The sequence below is a fragment of the Phocoena sinus genome, chromosome 20 (assembly GCF_008692025.1).
Source record: "Phocoena sinus isolate mPhoSin1 chromosome 20, mPhoSin1.pri, whole genome shotgun sequence".
Lineage (NCBI taxonomy): Eukaryota > Metazoa > Chordata > Mammalia > Artiodactyla > Phocoenidae > Phocoena > Phocoena sinus.
Genome location: NC_045782.1, coordinates 2,782,529 through 2,802,543, shown reverse-complemented (window position 1 = coordinate 2,802,543; position 20,015 = coordinate 2,782,529). Strand labels below are relative to the sequence as shown.

General features: G+C 51.7%; 1 protein-coding gene across 1 annotated transcript in view; it reads right to left on the bottom strand.

Annotated features, from left to right (window-relative positions):
* The window catches only part of LOC116745471 (F-box/WD repeat-containing protein 10-like), a 64,506-nt gene extending 46,469 nt beyond the window's left edge, over nt 1-18,037 (bottom strand). Inside the window, exons 1-6 of the mRNA XM_032616223.1 lie at nt 17,122-18,037; nt 11,373-11,468; nt 7,721-7,954; nt 5,335-5,500; nt 4,808-4,903; nt 397-978 (exon numbers count right to left, since the gene is read on the bottom strand). Of these exons, the coding sequence (XP_032472114.1) occupies nt 397-978; nt 4,808-4,903; nt 5,335-5,500; nt 7,721-7,954; nt 11,373-11,468; nt 17,122-17,628 (1,681 nt within the window). The 5' untranslated portion in view covers nt 17,629-18,037. The remainder of the gene's footprint in view (nt 1-396; nt 979-4,807; nt 4,904-5,334; nt 5,501-7,720; nt 7,955-11,372; nt 11,469-17,121) is intronic.
* Between the last annotated feature and the right edge of the window lie 1,978 nt (nt 18,038-20,015).

Genomic DNA, 20,015 nt, shown 5'->3' with positions numbered 1-20,015 from the left:
GGCTGACGCAAGGGAGGAGCTCAGGACAGTGCCGGGGACGCGGGGGAAGCGAGATAAAGTTAGCGATTTATTCTGATTCCTCTGCAGTCTTTCTGACGGTTCTGAGGATTCCTGGTGACCACCTCTGGGCACCATGTGCTGTTCACCCGAGCAGACAGGACATCACGAGAAGATGGCGAGGGGGACTTAGGGCCTGAGGATTATTGCAAACGTGGTGAACAGCGATGCATGGAGCCCAAGGCGGCGGCCAGAGACCCTTCCCCTCATCCCGTGACCCACGTGATTTCTAAAGCCAGCAACCGCTGGCGGGGATTCTGCCCCCCAGTCAGCCTTAAAACGCAAGCTGCCGCCCCGTCTGTGTGTTAGCACAGGTCTGGGCTCTGGACCCCGGCATCTAGGGAGCAGGCTCCACCGGGGTCGGTGCCGGCTTCTCGGGTTCCTCTCCCAGATCCGCAATCCGGATGGCGTTGTCCTTCTTGGAAAGCCAGAAGGCTGGGTAGACGGGCTCCGAAAACTTACAGTCGAAACGGTGCACCAGCGTCATGGCCTCCGGCTCAATGCCGTAGAAGGAGAGGACGCCTCCAGGGAAGTCCACATAGACTCCCAGCCTCTGATAAGGGCGGGCCCTGAGTGGGGTCTCCGTGTCACTGTGCCAGGCCCTGAACCCCTTGCCATCCCACTGGAGGCTCCAGGAGAAGTCGTTTCCGGAAATGCAACCATTGCGTTCCTCGCCCTTGCGGTCGATGCCCTGGCACGTCAGGCCCACGTAGATGCCCGCCCCGGAGAGCTCCACCTCGAAGTAGTACCTATGCAGGTAGAGGCTCTGCTGGGCCAGCACCTGCCGCCAGTGTGTGAACCTGCTGGGGAGGCCCGGGTACGGGTGCGCCCAGGGCGTGGTGTTGGTGACCTTGCGGTTGTCCTCCTGCAGCCGGAGGTACCTGTGTGCCGTGTCGGGGTCGAAGGCAACGTCACAGGCATCTGAGGGGACACAGAAAGTCAGGGACCGACAGCTGATTCAGACCCAACACTTCAAACCTAGCGAGCCTCCAAAGGACGAAAAGACATCCGTCTCCCAGACCCCTGTTCCTTCCCAGAAAAGAGGTGGGTAAAAACCAGAAAACAGAACGCAAGTGTGATATTGTGATTTATAATAAATATATATTTGGTCTCTGGTTCCCGTTTGCCGGCACAAAGCTCCCTGTGATCTCCTGAGTGATAAGAGCACTAGGACCATCTGTTGTTCTAATATTTGGTCTTTGGCCCCTGTTCCCGACACAGAGCTACTGAAACCCTTGTAATTTCCCAGGTTATACATGTCTCTTTTGTTCTGACGAGGCAACTCTGGGTGGGCTCCTGGAGGGGGCTGGCTGGTCACCAGAGAGACCAAGTCATGACTAGAAGCTTGGAACTTGCAGCCCTAACTCCTATTCTCATGAGAAGTGAGAGGGGCTGGAAATGGAGTTAGTGGGCCATCATGCCTATGAGATGAAGCCTCCATAAAATCTCAATAGTGCAGGGTTCTGAGTGCTTCCAGGTTGGCAAACATCCACACCAGAAGGCGATGCACCCCATCTCCATGGGGACAGAAGCTCCTGAAATCGGGACCCTCCCCAGCCTTGCCCCGTGCCTCTCTCTCTCCATCTGGCTGCTCATCTGTGTCCTTTACCACATCCTTTAATAAACTGGTGAATATAAGTGTCTCCCTGACTTCTGTGAGCTGTTCTAGCAAATGCTCGAGTCCAAGGCTGGGGCGGGGGGGTCCTGGGAACCTCTGATTTGTAGCCAAGTCGGACAGAAGTTGTGCGTCACCTGGGGACCCAATACTTGGCGACTGGCATCTGAAGTGGGAGCCATCCTGTGGGATCTGACGCCATCTCCAGACAGTGCCAGAACCGAGTTAAACTGTGGGACGCCAGGGCAGTGTCACGGAGAACTGCTTGCGGGGGGGGCACCTCGCCCATGCAGGTCGTAAGTGGTCCCAGACCCCTTTTGACAAGTCAACCCACCTCCTTCCTTCCTGAAGCTCAAATTGCTTGGAATTTACTATATTATTTGCTGCACTGAATCAAGAAGTAAAACCTACGGATGGGCTCATGCTTTCATTCATTCAACAAATACGTCCTGAAATCCAGGCACTTTTCTACCCAGTGTCGGCAAGGGTTTGGGGCAGACAGGCACTCATACACCCACATCTGATTCACTCATTTGTTAAAATATCTGGCCAATATTTAGCAGAGGAACCCTCAAGCAGTCCCCCGCCCCACACATTCTCTTCCTGGTCCCAGAAAACAACACCTCCACGCACCCAGGTGCCCAAGTCACACTCCATTTCTTTTCCCTCATCCTCCCACATCTTGTCCCACCACACACACAGGCAGCCCTGAGTCCTCTCAGTGCCCTGCTTCACCCCCATCTAAGCCACCCCCAAATCTCCCCCAGAGCGTGCAGTAGCCCCACGCTGGTCGGGGTGCTCTCTCCCGCCTCCCCCGCCCAGACCTTCTCCCGGACAGGAGCTCGCTTCAGGGAGCCAGCTAAGGTGAATCGCGTCGCCCCAGCTTACAGCCCCTGATGGCGCCCCTGCCCTTAGGAAAAAGCGGTGACCCGCCTCCCTGGCCACCCAGCCCTGTGTGACTGGCGCTTGCCTGCGTCAGCAACCTCGTCTCCTACCCTCTCCCCCTTGACCTCCACACTCCAGCACCCTGACCTCAGACCCACCCAACGCTGAACCCGCTCGGGCGGCTTCGGCACAGACCGTTCCCTCCACGGTGGGGTCCTCGCCCTGACCTGAGTTAGGGAGATCCCGACTGATCCGTTCGGATTGCGGTTGTGAGTCTGTCCTCAAAGAGGTCTCCATGCCTGCCTCAATGTCTCTCGGAGAACCCTGGCTTTATAACTTCCTGGTACTCATCACAATGTGTAATTATTTATCCGTGTGTTTGTTTCATGAATGTTCTCCTTTTATTCTATCAGCTCCACATTTTATGCGGGACTCTATCCTGGGGTTCTAGCTCTGAGAAGATGCTCAGTATACACGTGCCAAATGAATGAGTGCATTAGTACTCTTCTCGTCTAGGGCGACCCAGGGCTCCTTACAGGGTAGGTGATTCTATGCCTTGGGACAAGAAAACCAGAATGGGTCTGGAACATTCTGTTAGTGCCAGAAAGCAGCAATACTTTTCAGAATCTCAAGGGCAGAAGGTCAAGGCTTAAAGGTCACAGAGGCCAGCTTACAAGTGGCTCCCACTGGTCAGTCAAGTTGGCAATTTGACAGAACTTGGACAGGTGAAATGATCTGAGTCCATAAAAAGCTAAAAGGTCACAGCAATACTCTAGGAGCAAAAGTTAATGTCATGCATGAAAAGAGATGACTTTCATGCAACAGAAAACAGATTATAATAGGATGTGGTTCACTTTTATTTTAATGTTAAGCACAAAAGGTATCTGGCTTCTTGTTATTAACTATATCTGTTAGTAAAACATACATGTGGGGCTTCCCTAGTGGCGCAGTGGTTAAGAATCTGCCTGCCAATGCAGGGGACACGGGTTCAAGCCCTGGTCCGGGAAGATCCCACATGCCGCGGAGCAACTAAGCCCATGTGCCACAACTACTGAGCCTGAGCTCTAGAGCCCGTGAGCCACAACTACTGAAGCCCATGTGCCACAACTACTGAGCCCACGCGCCACAACTACTGAAGCTGCACACCTAGAGCCCGCACTCTGCAACAAGAGAAGCCACCGCAATGAGAAGCCCGCGCACCACGACATAGAGTAGCCCCTGCTCGCCGCAACTAGAGAAAGCCCGCGCACAGCAACGAAGACCCGATGCAGCCAAAAATAGATAATTAATAAATAAATAAATTTATTAAAAAAAAAAAACATAGACGTGCTGGTGTCAGGAAGCAGGAAAGAATCAATCAAGGAAACTGTGTGGAAACCGAGAGGTCCTGGGGAAAATGAGGAGCTGTGGAAAGAACAGGAGACAGTCATCGAATCCGAGGCTCCACGTCACGACCAGAGCAAAAGGGGTTCAGGAGTTGGTCAGCCAGCGCTCAGCCCCAGAAAGCAAGCAGAAGCAGGGTTCAACAGCACGTTCCAAAGAGATGAAGCAGCTGCATGTCCTAAAAGTGAGCCTCGACTACCCAGATGCAGCCCTTCCTCTCCTGGGAGATGAAACCTCCCTGCCTTGTTAACCATAAGGAAGTATTGATTGGGAATAACGTGTTTTCAAAAATGCTGACAGCCCAGGACACTCCCACATCATGACGGGACAATGGGTTTTGCAGTTCTGGCCAAGTCAGACTTAACAGGGAGCCATTTGGGAACTAGCCAGGATCTTTGAAAGGGCCAAGGTCATGAAGGACACAGAAGGACAAAGGGACTGGACCCAGACTGGAGACAAAGAAACATCTGTGACCTTGGACCGGACTTGCAGCCAGAAAAAAGGACATTGGGAGGAATACCTCGTGAAACCTGAATAAATTCCACAGATTAGTTAATAGACTTGCAGTAAGTTCATTTTCCAGTTTGGATCAGTGGACCGTTGTAACGTAAAGTGTTAATGTTTGGAAAAACCGGATGAAAGGTATACAAGAATTCTTGGTCCTCTTTTTGCAATGTTTTAGTAAGTTGGAAACTGTTTCAAAATGAAAAGTTCAAATTTTTCTTAAATTAAACTTTTTTAAATGTACCATTTGGGAACAGACCCTGCTGTTGCAAGAACCTGAAACCTACGTGAGACGGCATCCTTGCTTCCAAAGCCTCACGCGTACACCCACACCCAGGGAAAGGGAAGCTGTTCACGACTTACACAGGAGGAACTGCTGCCTGGTGCTGGGCTCCGGTTCTGAGGTCCAGTGTTTGTGTTCAGTGATGGCACACACCTGAGTTCCGATGTCGTACTCCTCTAGAAAATCAGAGAATTGTGAATGCACACCTGTCCAGGTGGGCAGGAGAACCTAAGCAGGAACCCCCAGCCCCTCTTCCCTGGGCTTCCTCGGGGAAGAAGGGCCCGGACACTAGTCACGTGTCAGAGACCCCTGCTCAATGGACCACACTAAAGTGAAACACGCTGAGGAAAGACCCCAGCCCGACTTGGATTTCCCTTGAAAGTACAGGCATCAGCAACCTAAGAAGCTAGTCTCGGAGATGCTGGCCAAGGGCGTGATGTGACTGACTCACATTCTCTGGTCTCAGTCATCAAGGTAAGTGTCCATCAGTAGCACGGCTAGCCAGAGGATGGCTCTGAAAATGAGAAGCTCCCTGGTTCTGCTCTCCCTCCCAACTCCCACCTCCCGCATCAGCCCCTCCGAGACACTTCAAGCCACAGCTTCTCACCTTCCTTGGAGAACTCCTGGAGCTTCTCCTTGTAATTCTGCAGCAACTCGATCAGGTGTGCAGTGGTGTCCATGATGACCTCGCGGATGCCCGAGAGCTTGTCCTTGAGTCCAATGTAGACACTAGGGAAAGCATCGTCCTTCATGTTCTTGAACTTGCAGTACTCCTGCAGGAAAGGACACACGGCAGAACTTGCCCTGGCCTCTGTGCTTCTTAAACAGGGCTGTCCTCCTCAATACGGCACCTTCCTCATCTGTAAAATAGGCTGATGGTGACGTGCACTTCACAAAGAAAGTGTGTGTAATGGGTCCAGCTCAGTGTCTGATAATGTAGAAAGCATTCGTGTTTTTTAACTGGGAAAGTGGACTTTTAGAAATCAAGAGATACTAGGCACCCACGAGCAGATGCAATACACAGCCCAGACAGGGAATCGAAGAACAAATGTGTTACACCAACAGCGCAGATGGCGGTAACATTCCTGCAACCTTCATTCTATCAGTACTTTTTTTTTAACTAATTTAAACACAAACCACAACAGGGATGGAGGAAGGGGTGTAGCACTTGGAAGATTCACAGACAAGTCCTCAGGCGGGAGTGCCTGCTGCTGCATTTTCCTAGTCGGTTCAATCCAATACACAGTGTTCTCTAATTCTTGGTCTGTGCTTTAGAGTTTGAAAAGTGTTTTCACATAGATAATCACATTAAGCCTCTCATGCTTCAAAACTCTGCAGTGATCAGGAAAGGTTGCTTTCAGGTGTAACACATTATCAAAATTCAAATGCAATGGAAGCACTGAATTACAGAGTGGGTACGGCAGAAAACTTAGCGATGAAAACAGTTGTACCAGAATGGTTAGATTAATAATGGAAGAGAAGAAAGAGGCCAAGCCAGAGAGTAGACAGGGAGAAAAATGAACATTTTAACACCATATGTAGAGTTAGTGCCATATATGATAAAAGTAACATTTTAGATCACTGGGGGGACTTCCCTGGCGGTCCAGTGGTTAAGACTCTATGCTTCCAAGGCAGGGGGCGAGAGCTGGATCCCTGGTTGGGGCACTAAGATCCCTCATACTGCACGGCACAGCGAAAAAATAAAAAATAAAATAAAATAAAATGGTCTATTTCTAAAAAAAAGAATCACTGGGGAACAACAATACATGTCATTTCGATTGGCTAAAAATTTGTGGAAAAAGAAGTTATGTTTAACTAAAATAAGTTGGCCTATACTAAAATATATTTTATACATATTAAAGTTTTTATGTTAAAGTTACAAAAGGAGAAAAAAATAAAGAGATTTTATTTCTTTTTAAAAATTATTTATATGCTCTTTAGGAAACTCATGACATGGGAAGCCAAATTTTTCTTCATAGTTTCTTTGTTTTGATATTGAAAAGTAAAGGAACTGAAAGACATTCTTTGGTATGTCTGTCTGTCTCTGTCTGCTTCTCTTTCTCTCACTCACTACAAGGCTAACGATGATTATCTTGGGTGATGGAAATATGAATGATCGCATTCCTTTATATTTTTCCATATTTTCCAAGGCTTTTTTTCATAATAAGCATTTATGTTTGCCTTTAACTAGAAGGGAATCTTCCCAAAATGCAATAAAAGAACTATTTGTATGTAGGAATATTAGCACTGAAGGAGCCTTGGAAATCATTCACTCCGACCTGCTTGTTTATAAATGAGGAATTTGAGACCCAAAAAGGTCAAGTGACTTGCTAAAAACTACACAGCGCTCTAGTGACAGACCCAGGAGGATGGAATGTCTGATGGCAGGTGGCTTAACATACAATGAATGGCACATGGTAATGCAAGGTCTCATCTTCTCTGCTGGGCTGTCTGTCCTCAGTCACCCCCAGCGCATGCAGCCCTCTCCGAAAGGCAGCAGGACCCGGGTCTCACCCCGGCCCAGCAAGCATCCCTCCACTGTCGGAGCGGTTTATAAAGCACACTGAGGCCTGAGCTCATCACCCCTCAGCTGAAGTCCTCCCTGGGCTGCTGTGCCTTCACGATGAAGAGCAAGCTTCTACAGCCAGATGCCCACCTGGCCCCGCCAGCCTCGCCTCCCATCACTCTGTACCCAGCATCCCGCACCCCATCCCTGTGAAAGCGCCTCAGTTCCCCAAATCAGCTGTGCCGTCTCAAACCTCTCTGCCTCGGCACATGCCGTTGCCGCTGCTGGCACAGGATGCGTCTTCCACGACCCGGTTCCAGCCTCTCCGCTCTGGAAAGCCCTCCCTCCTGTACCCCTGTACTCAGCTCCTCTCTGCCCTCACAGCTCCCTGCGCACCCGTTTATCAGCGGGCAGTCCCCCTCCCCCGTGCGCCACAGGCCGAGCAGAGCGAAGGTCTCCCTGGCGTCAGCGGCACGGCAGCCCATACCTCCAGGAAAATCACGGGGTTGCCGATGGCAGCGATTCTGTCCAGTTCCTGCCTGGTCTTCTCCATCTCTGCGCTCCTGTACTCCAGGTGGGTCTTGATGCCATTGGCCTGGCCCAGGGCAGCTTGTTCCTTCTCCTCCAAGAAAAGCATCATGTCAGCCTGGGCCTTCCTCATGGCAGCAAGGAGATTCCCAAACTGTTCCTTGGCCACCGCCTTTACCTCCGACACCAACACCTGGCGGGGGGAGGGGCGGGGGGGGTGAAGAACCCGTTAGCGAGGCGTCCAAGCTTCTCAAAGCTCAACACGCAGAAACGCAAACCCGAGAAACCCGCAAATCAGGGAGCGATTTCCTATGGTAAAAGCAAGCCTTTATTCTCATTTGAATCCTGGGTTCCCGGAAACAAGAAGGACTCTCCAGGGTATAAGTACTTATTTGCCAATCATTCCCTTAGTCTCTCATCCATCAGATGAGAGAGTGAATTATCTGATTTCTGAGTCCAGCTCTGACAGTCGGGCTGCTCTTCAAGTTTGTGACATCAGTCTACCAACCAGGACAATGTGCGTATTCAGTATACTTGATAGTCATGTTTCTTGCGGTAAAATAATAATTTGGCTTCTTTGTACAAATCAGTAGCATGGATTTGCTTTCTTAGCATTTCATTTATGTCCAGTTAAACTGCCCACCGGGTCCATCTGAGCCAAAAGCACATCTAACCCTATGGTGTCTGTGCCAGGCACAAAATGTTTAGGGTGTGTGCAGGTGTCCACAGCACGTAAGCATCGCAGGACCAGCCTACCTATGCAGAATGGAATGCCACGTTCAAAAATATATAAAACAAATTCCATGTGATGAATAGCAAGGATTTGCATGATGGCACTTGTGCATGTGGGATTCTATCCTTCCACATCCTTTACAAATGCCTTCAGTCAATGTCATATTTACAACTTCAATCCACGTTTTCAACGGTTTCCACTTCTCTTTGGTAGTTCTTAGGTCCTGGTGCTGACGGCTCCCTCTGACAATGCCCAACTCCAGATCGTTGCCCCAACACAAATTACCTGGTTAAACTTCATGTAACGTTCTTGGAAACACTTTCCTTTGCTCACCCTCCCTCCAATCTCCCCCATCGTCCCTCCATGACCATCCCATCTGAGAGCCCTCTGAGCAGCCCCTCCAGGTACTATTTTCTGTTCTCCTGGGGTCCTGCCACCTGCCTGGTCACTTTTTAATTACACAACATAGTAATACAATACCGGCCACATTTAGTAAGTGCTTATCATGGGCCGGGCACTGTTCTGAGCACGGTATACATATTCTCTCATGGCGACCCTAGAAGGTAAATACAGATGTCCCTCCATATCTGCAGATTCCACAACCACGAATTCAACCAACCACAGAACGAAAATATTTGGGAAAATATTCCAGAAAGTTCCAAAAAGCAAAACTGGACTCTGCCAAGCTGGCCACTATTTACATAGCATTTACATTTTATCCGGTATTGTAAGTAATCTAGAGAAGATTTAAAGTATACGGGAGGATATGCGTAGGTTTCCGTGCAAATACTAGGCCATTTTATACAAGGGACTTGAGCATCTGTGGATTTTGGTATCCGTGGTGGGGGGATTGGGGGTTGTCCTAAAACCAATCCCCTGAGGACACCAAGGCACGACTGTACTACTACAGTCCCCATTTCTTAGATAAAGAAACTAAAGCACCACCATTTCAACAGACTGAGTAATTCTTAGGTCAAGGGAGCAACTCGCAGGCTCTCCTGTCCCATCAATCTAGGGACCCTGGACGATTCTTGTTGTCTCTGTGTCCTCATGTACCTCCTACATGGTGGCCACTGTGGTAACTACCTCACCTGGTTACCATGCAGTTAAGAGAAGAACTGAGTAGGGATCAAAGTGTCTGGAAAATAAAGAGCTGGAAAAAGGCAAGATGCTCCATGCGGTTCTCCAGATTACACTGAGCATGGAAATCAACAATCTCTGAAGGTTTCCAAGACTTTAAAGGGATAATTATTGTTCTTCTTTTCATAAGACTATATGGGTAAGAAATAGGTATTCATTCTTCCACAGCCAGTTAGTTATAAACACCAAGAAGGAAGAAATTAAGTTGAAATGGTTACATGTATTATATATGGATAGATGGATGGATGGACGGATGGATGGATGGATGGGTGAGTGGATGCGTAGGTGATGGATGGATGGATGGACGGATGGGTGGATGGATGGATGGATAGATGGATGGGTGGATGGATGGATGGATAGGTGGGTGAATGGACAGATGGATGGATGGATGGACGGATGGATGGATGGATGGGTGAGTGGATGGGTAGGTGATGGATGGATGGATGGATGGACGGACGGATGGGTGGATGGATGGATGGATGGATGGATAGATGGATGGGTGGATGGATGGATGGATAGGTGGGTGAATGGATGGATGGATGGATGGATGGGTGAGTGGATGGGTAGGTGATGGATGGATGGATGGACAGATGGGTGGATGGATGGATGGATGGACAGGTGGGTGGATGGATGGATGGATGGATGGGTGAGTGGATGGGTAGGTGATGGATGGGTGGATGGATGGATGGATGGGTGAGTGGATGGGTAGGTGATGGAAGGATGGATGGACAGACGAATGGGTGGATGGATGGATAGATGGATGGGTGGATGGGTGGATGGATGGATGGATAGGTGGGTGGATGGATGGACGGATGGATGGATGGATGGATGGATGGATGGATGGATGGACGGGTGAGTGGATGGGTAGGTGATGGATGGAAGGATGGATGGACAGATGGGTGCATGGATGGATGGATGGATGGATAGATGGATGGGTGGATGGATAGGTGGGTGGATGGATAAGTGGGTGGATGGATGGATGGGTGGGTGGATGGATAGTGGATATGTAGGTGGATGGATGGATGAATGGATAGAATCATTCTTGGTATGCAAAGATGCTGCTGCTGACTGACTGCCATAGGGTAGTTGTTTTGCATTCTCCTCTGAGTTGTGGTTATTGGCTTGCCACTAATGAGAAACCTTTGTGGAACTGTTTGGGTCTACATAGGGTTTATTATAGAAAGTGGTCACAAACCAGAGAGACTAAAACTAAGTAGCCTGGCATGCCACTGGCCTTATCAAGTACCATCCACTAATCCAGCAGCTCTCACCTCTCTTTTCTGGCTGCCAGGATTTAGGACTGGTGAGAATTGCATGCAGAACACCCTCCTATGATGGAAGGATCCAAGATTATGCATAATTTCTGGAGCTCTGGCTAACCACCCCCCTTGACTCCCACACACACCCTTTTCTCCCGGTCAAAAAAGCATATACACATGTACAAATAAGGACACTGTCATTACAGGACTAGCTTGCTTCTACTCTGTAACATTAAAAAGTAAATCACTTGCCAGTTCTGAATCTTGAACTAATTTCATAGCAAATCCCCATAACAAGTTGAAGCCACCCTGCAGTGTGGCCGACCTTATCTGTACCCACAGTTCTCACCCAATGATAAAACCCATGGGGCCCGTGGACATGGGGGCCGGGCCTGCACCCTGCATCCCACAACCCCGGGTGGGCCTGGCTGGGCATGCAGCAGCGCCAAAGCCCGGCAGGTGACCCCGGCCAGCCTTACCAGAACAGATTTATGGTTGTCTTGGAGCCTGGCGATGGCATTTTCATTCAACTTGAGTTTCTGCTCCAGGTCTAACTGGGTGATCCGAAGCTCAGCCTAAGAAGAGGAAAGGTCAGCGTCAAGGAGGAAGGAGCCCAGGGCACTCGGAAGGTCCCCAGGAGCAAGGGCACCGTCTGCCCTTCTTCCATGGAAAGGGGAGTCTGTCTCAGAAGCTGCTCTCAGAAGCCAGGCTGGAGCACCCACCCTCAGTGGAGGCACAGAGGGTCAGCTGTGTGCCGGCACTTCCTGGGGTGAACTGGCTAAAATGCAGGGAGAGCTTACGCTGCACTGGGCATCGCTTCAAGCATTTATCTGTGTCACCTCTTATCATCCTGACCATGCCCATAGCAGGTAAACACATTATCTCCATTGTACAGGTGAGAAAATGGAGCCACCTATCCAAGGTCACACAGTTGTCAGTGGAGTTGAGTCCAGCCCATCCGGCCCAGAACGGCCTGACAAGGAGCACAGGGCGCTTGAAGTTGGGGGTGGGCATGCCAGGGTTTCTAGTTAGCAGATGAGACTTCGGGAAAATTTACTTAACGCCTCCACACTTGCATTTCTTCACCTGTGAGGTGGGAGCAGCTAAAGTGCCCGATTCACAGGGCTCCCGCAAGGATGGGAGGCGTGTCAGCAGGAACTCTGTACAGTAGCGGGCACGTTGCAGGCGCTCCATCCGTGTCAGTGGTGTCATTATCCTCATCGTTACTAGCACTACCTTGGCTGCTTCCCATCACGGACTCTTATTCTCCGCCGGATGCAGGCAGAGCGAACCCTCCCCACCGAGGCAAGTGCCCACCTGAGAACCCCGGGTTTGCCCACGTCGACGCCCCTGCCCAGCCCCACTCTCGCCTCCTGAAACTCCCCAAGCACTGTCTGCCGAGAACATGCCGAGGCATGAAACCAGAGCCTTTGCAAACTTCAGAGGCCCTGTCACTTTCTGCGTCCACAAGGGCATGAGACAGCAGCAACAGAAAGAAGAGCTTTCACTGATTTTCACAGCAGCGTGTCTGCACTCGCCCTAACAGAACTCGGGGTGCGGGGGCACCGTGACGCGTCTCCCCTTCCTCCCACTGAAGCCCACGGGGATCCCAGGCCCCAGTGGTGGCAGCCCAGGCAGGCAGGGGACTCGCCTCCCTCTGCAGAAGCCTGGCAACGTTTGCTCAGGCCCTGCGGCCCTGACTCAGAGCCAAGTGAGTCCAGGTGACCTCCCGCCCCTGAGGCCTGAGACCTGATGCCCGAGAGTGAGGGAAGCAGGGAAGATGCGGGGTCCGACCTATTTGGGGGCAACGTGGAATCCTGGTCTGTCTAGAAGGCTTATTACCCAGTGACCTGTTCCATGACGGGAGGGGACATGAGCTGCTTGTTGAAAGGTGGTGGGAGACACAACAGAACACACGTTAGCAACGAGTGCAGAGCGTATTAAAGCGGTCGGCCCCAGCACCATCCGGGGACACAGGAGACCCCCAGAGTGTCCAGGGAGGGGGCTTCTCCCTGCTGTCTGCGGATTGCCATAAAAGGAGAAAGGGACTCCCAAGTGCCTAACGGGGACCTCTGAGTGAGTCACCCCACAAGCAGGCACTCCTGCTTATCACAAGAGGCGGGGCCACTTCGGAGACGAGCACCTCCAGTTTTTCCTGTTCCCAGGAAATGACGGGGTGCCTTAGACCCTGGCTCCCGGTCGCAGGCCCAGGCAAGCCCCATACAAAAGCAGGACAGCAGTGCCAATGAGAGTAGACGGCCCCATGTCCAAGGGCACAGAGAGTCCTCCCTGCTTCAGCGGGGTGAGGGCAGATGCTGTGCAAAAGGCACCACATCTGGGGTACAAGACCTGCCTCTCTCAGGCTCTACGACCCTCATCAGATGGTTTAGCGTCTCCTCCGGTGCCTCAAGAATATGTTAACAAAATCGTTCTTGCTTCTGTCTCCAGGGCAAAGGTGGTACCCAGCTCAGTGGCCAGGGTCGGGGTAGAGATGCAAACTGGAACAGCAGGGGGAGGGAGAAGAGAGGAGGAGATTCCAGATGGTGCCAGTTGCTTTGTGTTTCCCTCTAGAGAGTCTGTGTCTGGGAACACTAGGGTCCCAGCTGGGCCCTGACTTCACCCCTTGGCCAGCTGATCAGAGCTCACTACGTGCCAGTCCAGTTATATAAGACACCGTCCCTGCTCCTGAAAGATGCACAGCCTGGTGGAATGTTCAGGATAAAACAAGTCGCATAATACTGAGTCCAAGGCACTCCTCGGAACTTCTAGAAGAAATTCTCCTGAACAGCCTCAAGCCATCCGCCTTTTGGCAGCAGACGGGCTGTGAACAATGCTGGTTAACGGCGCCCCCAAGAAGCGGGAACACTTGTGGCTCTCAGAACTCAGATCCTGCTCTAGCTGCAGACTGTGTCCAAGAGCCCCACCATATCCTGAGCTTTCTGGAACCAATGCTGAGATCGGATGCGGTGACCTGCCACTAATGGACCTGAAGGTCTAAGGCGGGGCCCAGCCGAGCCTTCCTTCCTCCAAGATACCTGCCCTGACCTCACTGCCGGGGGTCTTCCTCCTTGGAACACGCAGCAGGGCCTTTGTGCTGCCCCAGCCCTTTGGCAGACGTGGACCTGCCCTGGTTTCCTGACTACAGCCCACGCTCCCTGAGATAGTGTAGCACACTTAGCCCATAGAAAGTGCTCGATAATGTTTGATAAACTTGAAAAGGAACAGAAAATAACAGGAAAGCAGTTACAGAAAGAGTGCCAACTTCACAACTCACACACACGCATGCCACAGCTTCATTTCCCAGCAGCGAGCCTGAGTTCAAAGAAGGTGAGTGGAGTGAAGATCAGCTGCTCTTAAAAGCTAAGGGAAGGGCTTCCCTGGTGGTCCAGTGGTTAAGACTCTGCACTTCCACTGCAGGGGGCACAGTGGTCGGGGAAGTTCTGCATGCTGCAGGGTGTGGCCAAAAAGAAACAAAAAAGCTAAGGGAGAGGGATGGTCTGGGAATTCGGGGTTGGTAGATGCAAACTATTACAGGTAGAATGGATAAACAACAAGGTCCTACTGTAGAGCACAGGGAACTATATCCAATCTCCTGGGGCAAGCCATAATGGAAAAGAATATTTTAAAAAGAATGTCTATATGTGTAAAACGGAGTCAGTTTGCTGTACAGCAGAAATTAACACAACGTTGTAAATCAACTACACTTCCATTTTAAAAAAAAAACAACTAAGAGGCTTTGGGACGCTGGCCTGGGCAAGGGGCAGAGCTGAGTCCCCATTGGGAAGAGCTGGGCTCTGGAAGCCCAGCGGCACAGAACAAATAATCAGAGAACACCCAGAATTCCCAAATCCAGAGTTTTTGCCCACTGGCATAGCTAGAGACCGTGGGAGCCTCAGAAGGGGCTCTGTCGGTGAACTGAGAAATCCATCGCTGTGGACCCAATGCAGCTTCCGGCCGCTCTGTGTCCCTGTGGCTGGCCCTGCTGTTCACGGTTTCCCTTGCACAACATTCCTGAGTGACTAGCGCTTGACTCGATCCAAAGTGACCTTCAGCAAGCAGCTCCAGCGGGCTTGGGCTGGCTGGAGGAAAGATGGAGCTTCTGGAGCCTTACCGATATCTAATAAGACTTTCAAAATAATCCTGGTGGTGGCTGAAGCCTCATCCAGGTACTGTGTCTTCGGAGCTGGTCTCCTGGGCTCCTTGCAAGAAATCTTTTGGCTCCTGAGCCGTGGCAGGGCCACCCAAAAAGCGCTGACAGAGCACACACTCACTCTCAGAGATGAAAGCAAGGATGCAGGGTGGAAAGGCAGGAACTCTGATAGACACACCAGGGAGCAGAGGCTGGGAACTGGGCCCGCACCAAGGATCTAGGGTACGGGGCTGCTGCATCACACCTGTAACCGGCCTGCTTTCAGCACCAAGAACTGCCCCAGTTGTCTGTATTTTACCTGACACAGCTCCCTCCTGGGATGTCTGAATTTGGGGTTCCACCCAGGAGCAACACAACTCTCCCTGCTCAGAATGACAATTACCCCATGTCTCTGTAACGCACCAGCTTACACCACGTTAAAATTCATATTGTAGCTATGCTGCTACAGGCATAGAACTTCTGAAAGGAAACAGAAGAAAAGAGTAGATCGTGGTGTCTGCCTCTGAGGAGGGAGATGGGCAGATCCAGGCTGGGAGGGAGGGCTTTTCTGGGAAAATCTATCTCAGTATTTGGTGGAGATTGTTTCTGAACGGGGGCACACATCACTTTTCCAGTTAAACGTAACAGAATTCAGATATTATACCCTGAACAAGGGAAAAGCAGTACACTCTGCTTTAATCTCTCTACATGTGTAGCAGGGTTTTGGTGCAAAAAAAATAAAGTAAGGTCATAATATTGTGACCTTGGGGTCCTTCCCTGTGTTCCTCCAGTGGGGTGGCTTTCCAGAAGCTTCCATTCCCACTCCATGGCTTAGTCATCTGTATGAGTCTGGACAAATTTGGTAAAGACGAAAAGAGTCACCACCTCAGTGAGTTATTCCAGGACTGGATGGGAAAATCCATGGAAAGCACATAGCACACGGCAAGGCTACATGAAGACCATGTAGTCAGTTACATGGAGCTTTATCCTCTGACCTGTCTGCTGACGCAGAGCCTCCTCTGTGAACGTGGCTGTGAACGTGGGGAGTGGGTGGCAGTGACCTGCTCTCCTGAGTGGACATTTCCTGGCACTGGAGATGCTGGGAACTGTTGGCAAGTGGATTGTGGAGTTGATAACGGTGACTCACTGGCATCTGGAATGCAGAGCTTTCAGGAACAATTCACACTAACGCTGGATAAAATCCACACTTAAGGGAGGGTGTGGAGAAGCGGGTCCTGCTCCAGGAAGCTCCTTGTCTGCTGCCAGGAAGCCCGGGGCCAAGATGCGGCCATGGGCCGTGCTCAGCGCAGACAGGGAGCTGCCCGGAGTCTGGACACAAGAAATGTGGGACAAAAGAACTGCACTTCCCCACTGAGAACAAACGTGCTCGTGGAAAGTCCGAGTATGAGAAACGAAGCATATGAATCCATTCCCAGGAACTTCTCCAGGCTTTCAGCTTTCTCAGGGCAAAGAAAAGTCAGCTGTTCTAGAAACAGTTGCCCTACCTGATGGGAATAAAATTACAGGCTATGAGCACAGCATTTCTCAGTCTCTCCTGATACCTCTATCTGATGAGGAGATTTATTTTCCCTAAGGTAAGCAGTCCTTGACATCGTACCCCGGAGGGAAGTTTCCAGTTCTCTGTTATCTCGGCACTATTCAAGCTCTTGGATTTCATACCCGGTATCTCCAAAGGGGCCCTTGCTACTGATCTCTTGTTTGGGGTAAAGGGAAAAAGAGAACTTCGGGCAAAGTTTAGGCTCTTTTCTCTTGAATTTCTGCTAAGCTTTACATTGCATTCATTGCCACTCAGATCCAGCCAGAGGGAAACACCTTCTGCACCCAACACCCACCCACGGATGAGTCACCAAAAGCTGAGTGAGAAATAGTGGCAAACTCGCCACAGGAGCGAGCAGACAGAGAGTACAGGGACAGCAGGACCGAGATGGCGACAGAGTAACCAAAGCAAATGCAAGAGACGGGCCAAAGCTAAGAGCACAGGAGTGAAGCCGGCAGCCCCAGGAGCTGAGGCAGAGGCCAGGCCTCTCCCTGGCCCATGGCCTCCCCACCTCCCTCTCCGCATGGACCCCAGCACTTGCCTCCTTGTCCCTGTGGGCGGCATCGAGGGAGACAGAGGCATGGCCCCTGTGCTCGGCCTGGCCGCACTCCTGGCAGATGCACTGCCCATCGGGGCAGCAGAAGGCAACCAGGGGGCTGTGGTGGGCCGGGCACACGAGCAGGTCCCGGTCCTTCATGGGCTCTGTCAGCTGGTGGCCGTGCAGCCTGCTGTTCTCCTGGTGCGGCCGCAGGTGCTCCGGGCAGTAGTTCACCATGCAGGTCAGGCAGGACTTCACGGCCCTCACCCTGCTGGCCCCGAGGCAGAAGTCGCACAGGACCTCCGCCCCCGCCTCCGCCTCTGCCCCAGGACGCCCCTGCCAGGCAGAGCCACGGCTCTGTCCCCAGCTCTCCCCCGGGGAGCTCCCCGGGGCGGCTGCGTCCTCTTCTTCTGCTGGGCTGGCCGACCCACGGTCTGGGCTGAGAGTGGCCGGAGGGTGAGCGGGAACCCCGGGCAGCGGCCCTGGAGCCATCAGATCAAACTCGGCCATGTGGAAGTTCTGCACCAGAGCTGTGCTTCCTCCGCTCCTGGGCCCAGAGTCCTGCGGCCCCAGTCAGATGGGAGAACCACGCCCAACTGACTGCAGCTGCCTCAGGATTTTAACTGTTTCCTCCCCACAGAGGAAGCTCAGTCGGTCGTCATCACTCTGCTCGGCTTAGAGGACGGCCAGCTGCAGTGGCCACAAGGCAGCCCGGGTCCCCAGGCTCAGGGAGACCCAGGCTGTCTCCCCACAGGCTCCGACCCGTCCTCCAGCCCAGACCCGAAACTGCTATTCTTCTGTGAATCACTCGCCCCCCCGTAATCTCAGCCAAGCTGGGGGATCGGTCTGGAAAGGACTGGAGATTCCTGAGCTCTGCAGTCAAAGCCGACGTTGCTTTACGTGGCTTGACAGGTTCGATTTTTTGTTTTCAGTTTTTCTCTACTTATTTTTTTTGGCTGCACTGCGTGGCATGGGGGACCTTAGTTCCCTGACCAGGGATCCAACCTGCGCCCCCTGCATTGGAAGCATGGAATCTTAACCAATGCACCACCAGGGAAGTCCCCTGTTTTCAATTTTTAAAGGGACCCAGAATGTAAGGACTTTAGCAATAGGGCAGCCCTCATCCCTTCCCACCTCGTAGAATTGGACGTGAAACAGCTGGGAAGAGGATCTGTGTCTCTGACCCTGACCTTTTCCATATGACCTCTGGCACATTCCAGGAGATGGACTTCTCTCGGAGGGGGATTCAGTGGCGATCAGGAGGCTCAGGAAGAACGTGCCTCCTTCCACATAAAGCTCTAAGCAGACAGCCCTCCCGGGCTGCACAACCTGCCCAGTGGCTCCTAGAGAGGGGTGGGCGCTTTATCTACTTACTAAGGTTTTCCTAGATGAGGTGTATGGGTTTGCTCCCAGTGCCATAACAAAGTACCACAGACTGTTTGGTTTAAACAACAGAAATTTATCTTCTCCCAGTTCTGGAGGCTGGAAGTCCAAGATCAAGGTGTCGGCAGGGTTGGTCTCTCTTGAGGGCTCTCTCCTTGGCGTGTAGACAGCCGTCTTCTCCTTGTATCTTTACATGCTCTCCCCTCTGTACACATCTGTGTCCTAATCTCCTCTTTTTATAAGGACAGCAGTCAGATTTGGATTAGGGCCCAACCTCATGACCTCATCCTACCTTAATGACCTCTTGAAAAGCCCAGTCTCAAAATACAGTCACATTCTGAGGTACTGGGGGTTATGAAACCGAACGGGGCCCCGTGGGGCTCCCAGACATGGAGGGCTTTTCCTTTTGTCCCGCATTTTTTGTAGGCAAGACTCCAGCCTCCATGACCTTCCCTGAGATCCAAAGGACAGATTCCCTTTGAACAGTTGCTCATCAAGGGAGAAGCAGTCAAAAAACCACCTGAGGCAAGATTCAAGGGACCAGAGAAGCTCATCAAGATTTAGGAGATCCAGGCTTCCCTGGTGGCGCAGTGGTTGAGAGTCCGCCTGCCCATGCAGGGGACACGGGTTCGTGCCCCGGTCCAGGAAGATCCCACATGCCGCTGAGCGGCTGGGCCCGTGAGCCATGGCCGCTGAGCCTGCGCGTCCGGAGCCTGTGCTCCGCAACGGGAGAGGCCGCAAGAGTGAGAGGCCTGCGTACCGCAAAAAAAAAAAAATTAGGAGACCCACCTGAGACCCGGCACACACCCTAATCTTGTCAGAGATCTCACCTCTGAACCACTGTTATAAAACCCCTCATCAGATCCTCCTGAGTTGGGACACATAGTTCTTTGAGGCAGGCACTGGCTGTGGCCCCTTTTGCCTGGCAAAGCAATAAAGCTATTCTTTTCTTTCTACTTCACCCAAAACTCCGAGATTCAATTCGGCACCAGTACAGGGAAGCTGAGCTTTCGGCATCAGTTAGGACTTCAACATACGATGCGGGGTTTTGGCGGGGGGCAGGTAGTTCACAATTCAGCCCATAACAGATGCCAGGGGATAAGGTGGGAAGCATCTAGCTCCTCAGAAGAAAGGTGCTCTTGGGCATCACCACTGGGTGGGGATGCCAGGTGGGCACCAAGGAACCCAGGACTATTCCAGCGTACCTGGCCCCCAACATTTGTACCCTAGAGCAGCAGTCCCCAACCTTTTTGGCACCAGGGACTGGTTTCACAGAAGACAATTCTTCCACGGACCGGGGTCGGGGGGAATGTTTCAGGATGAGTCAAGCGCCTTACCTTTACTGTGCGCTTTATTTCTATTATCATTACATTGTCATGTATAATGAAACAATTATACAACCCACCACACTGCTGACAGGAGGCGGCGCTCAGGCAGTAATGCGAGCGATGGGGAGCGGCTGTAAATACAAGTGAAGCTTCGCTCTCTCTCCCCCCACTCACCTCCTGCTGTGC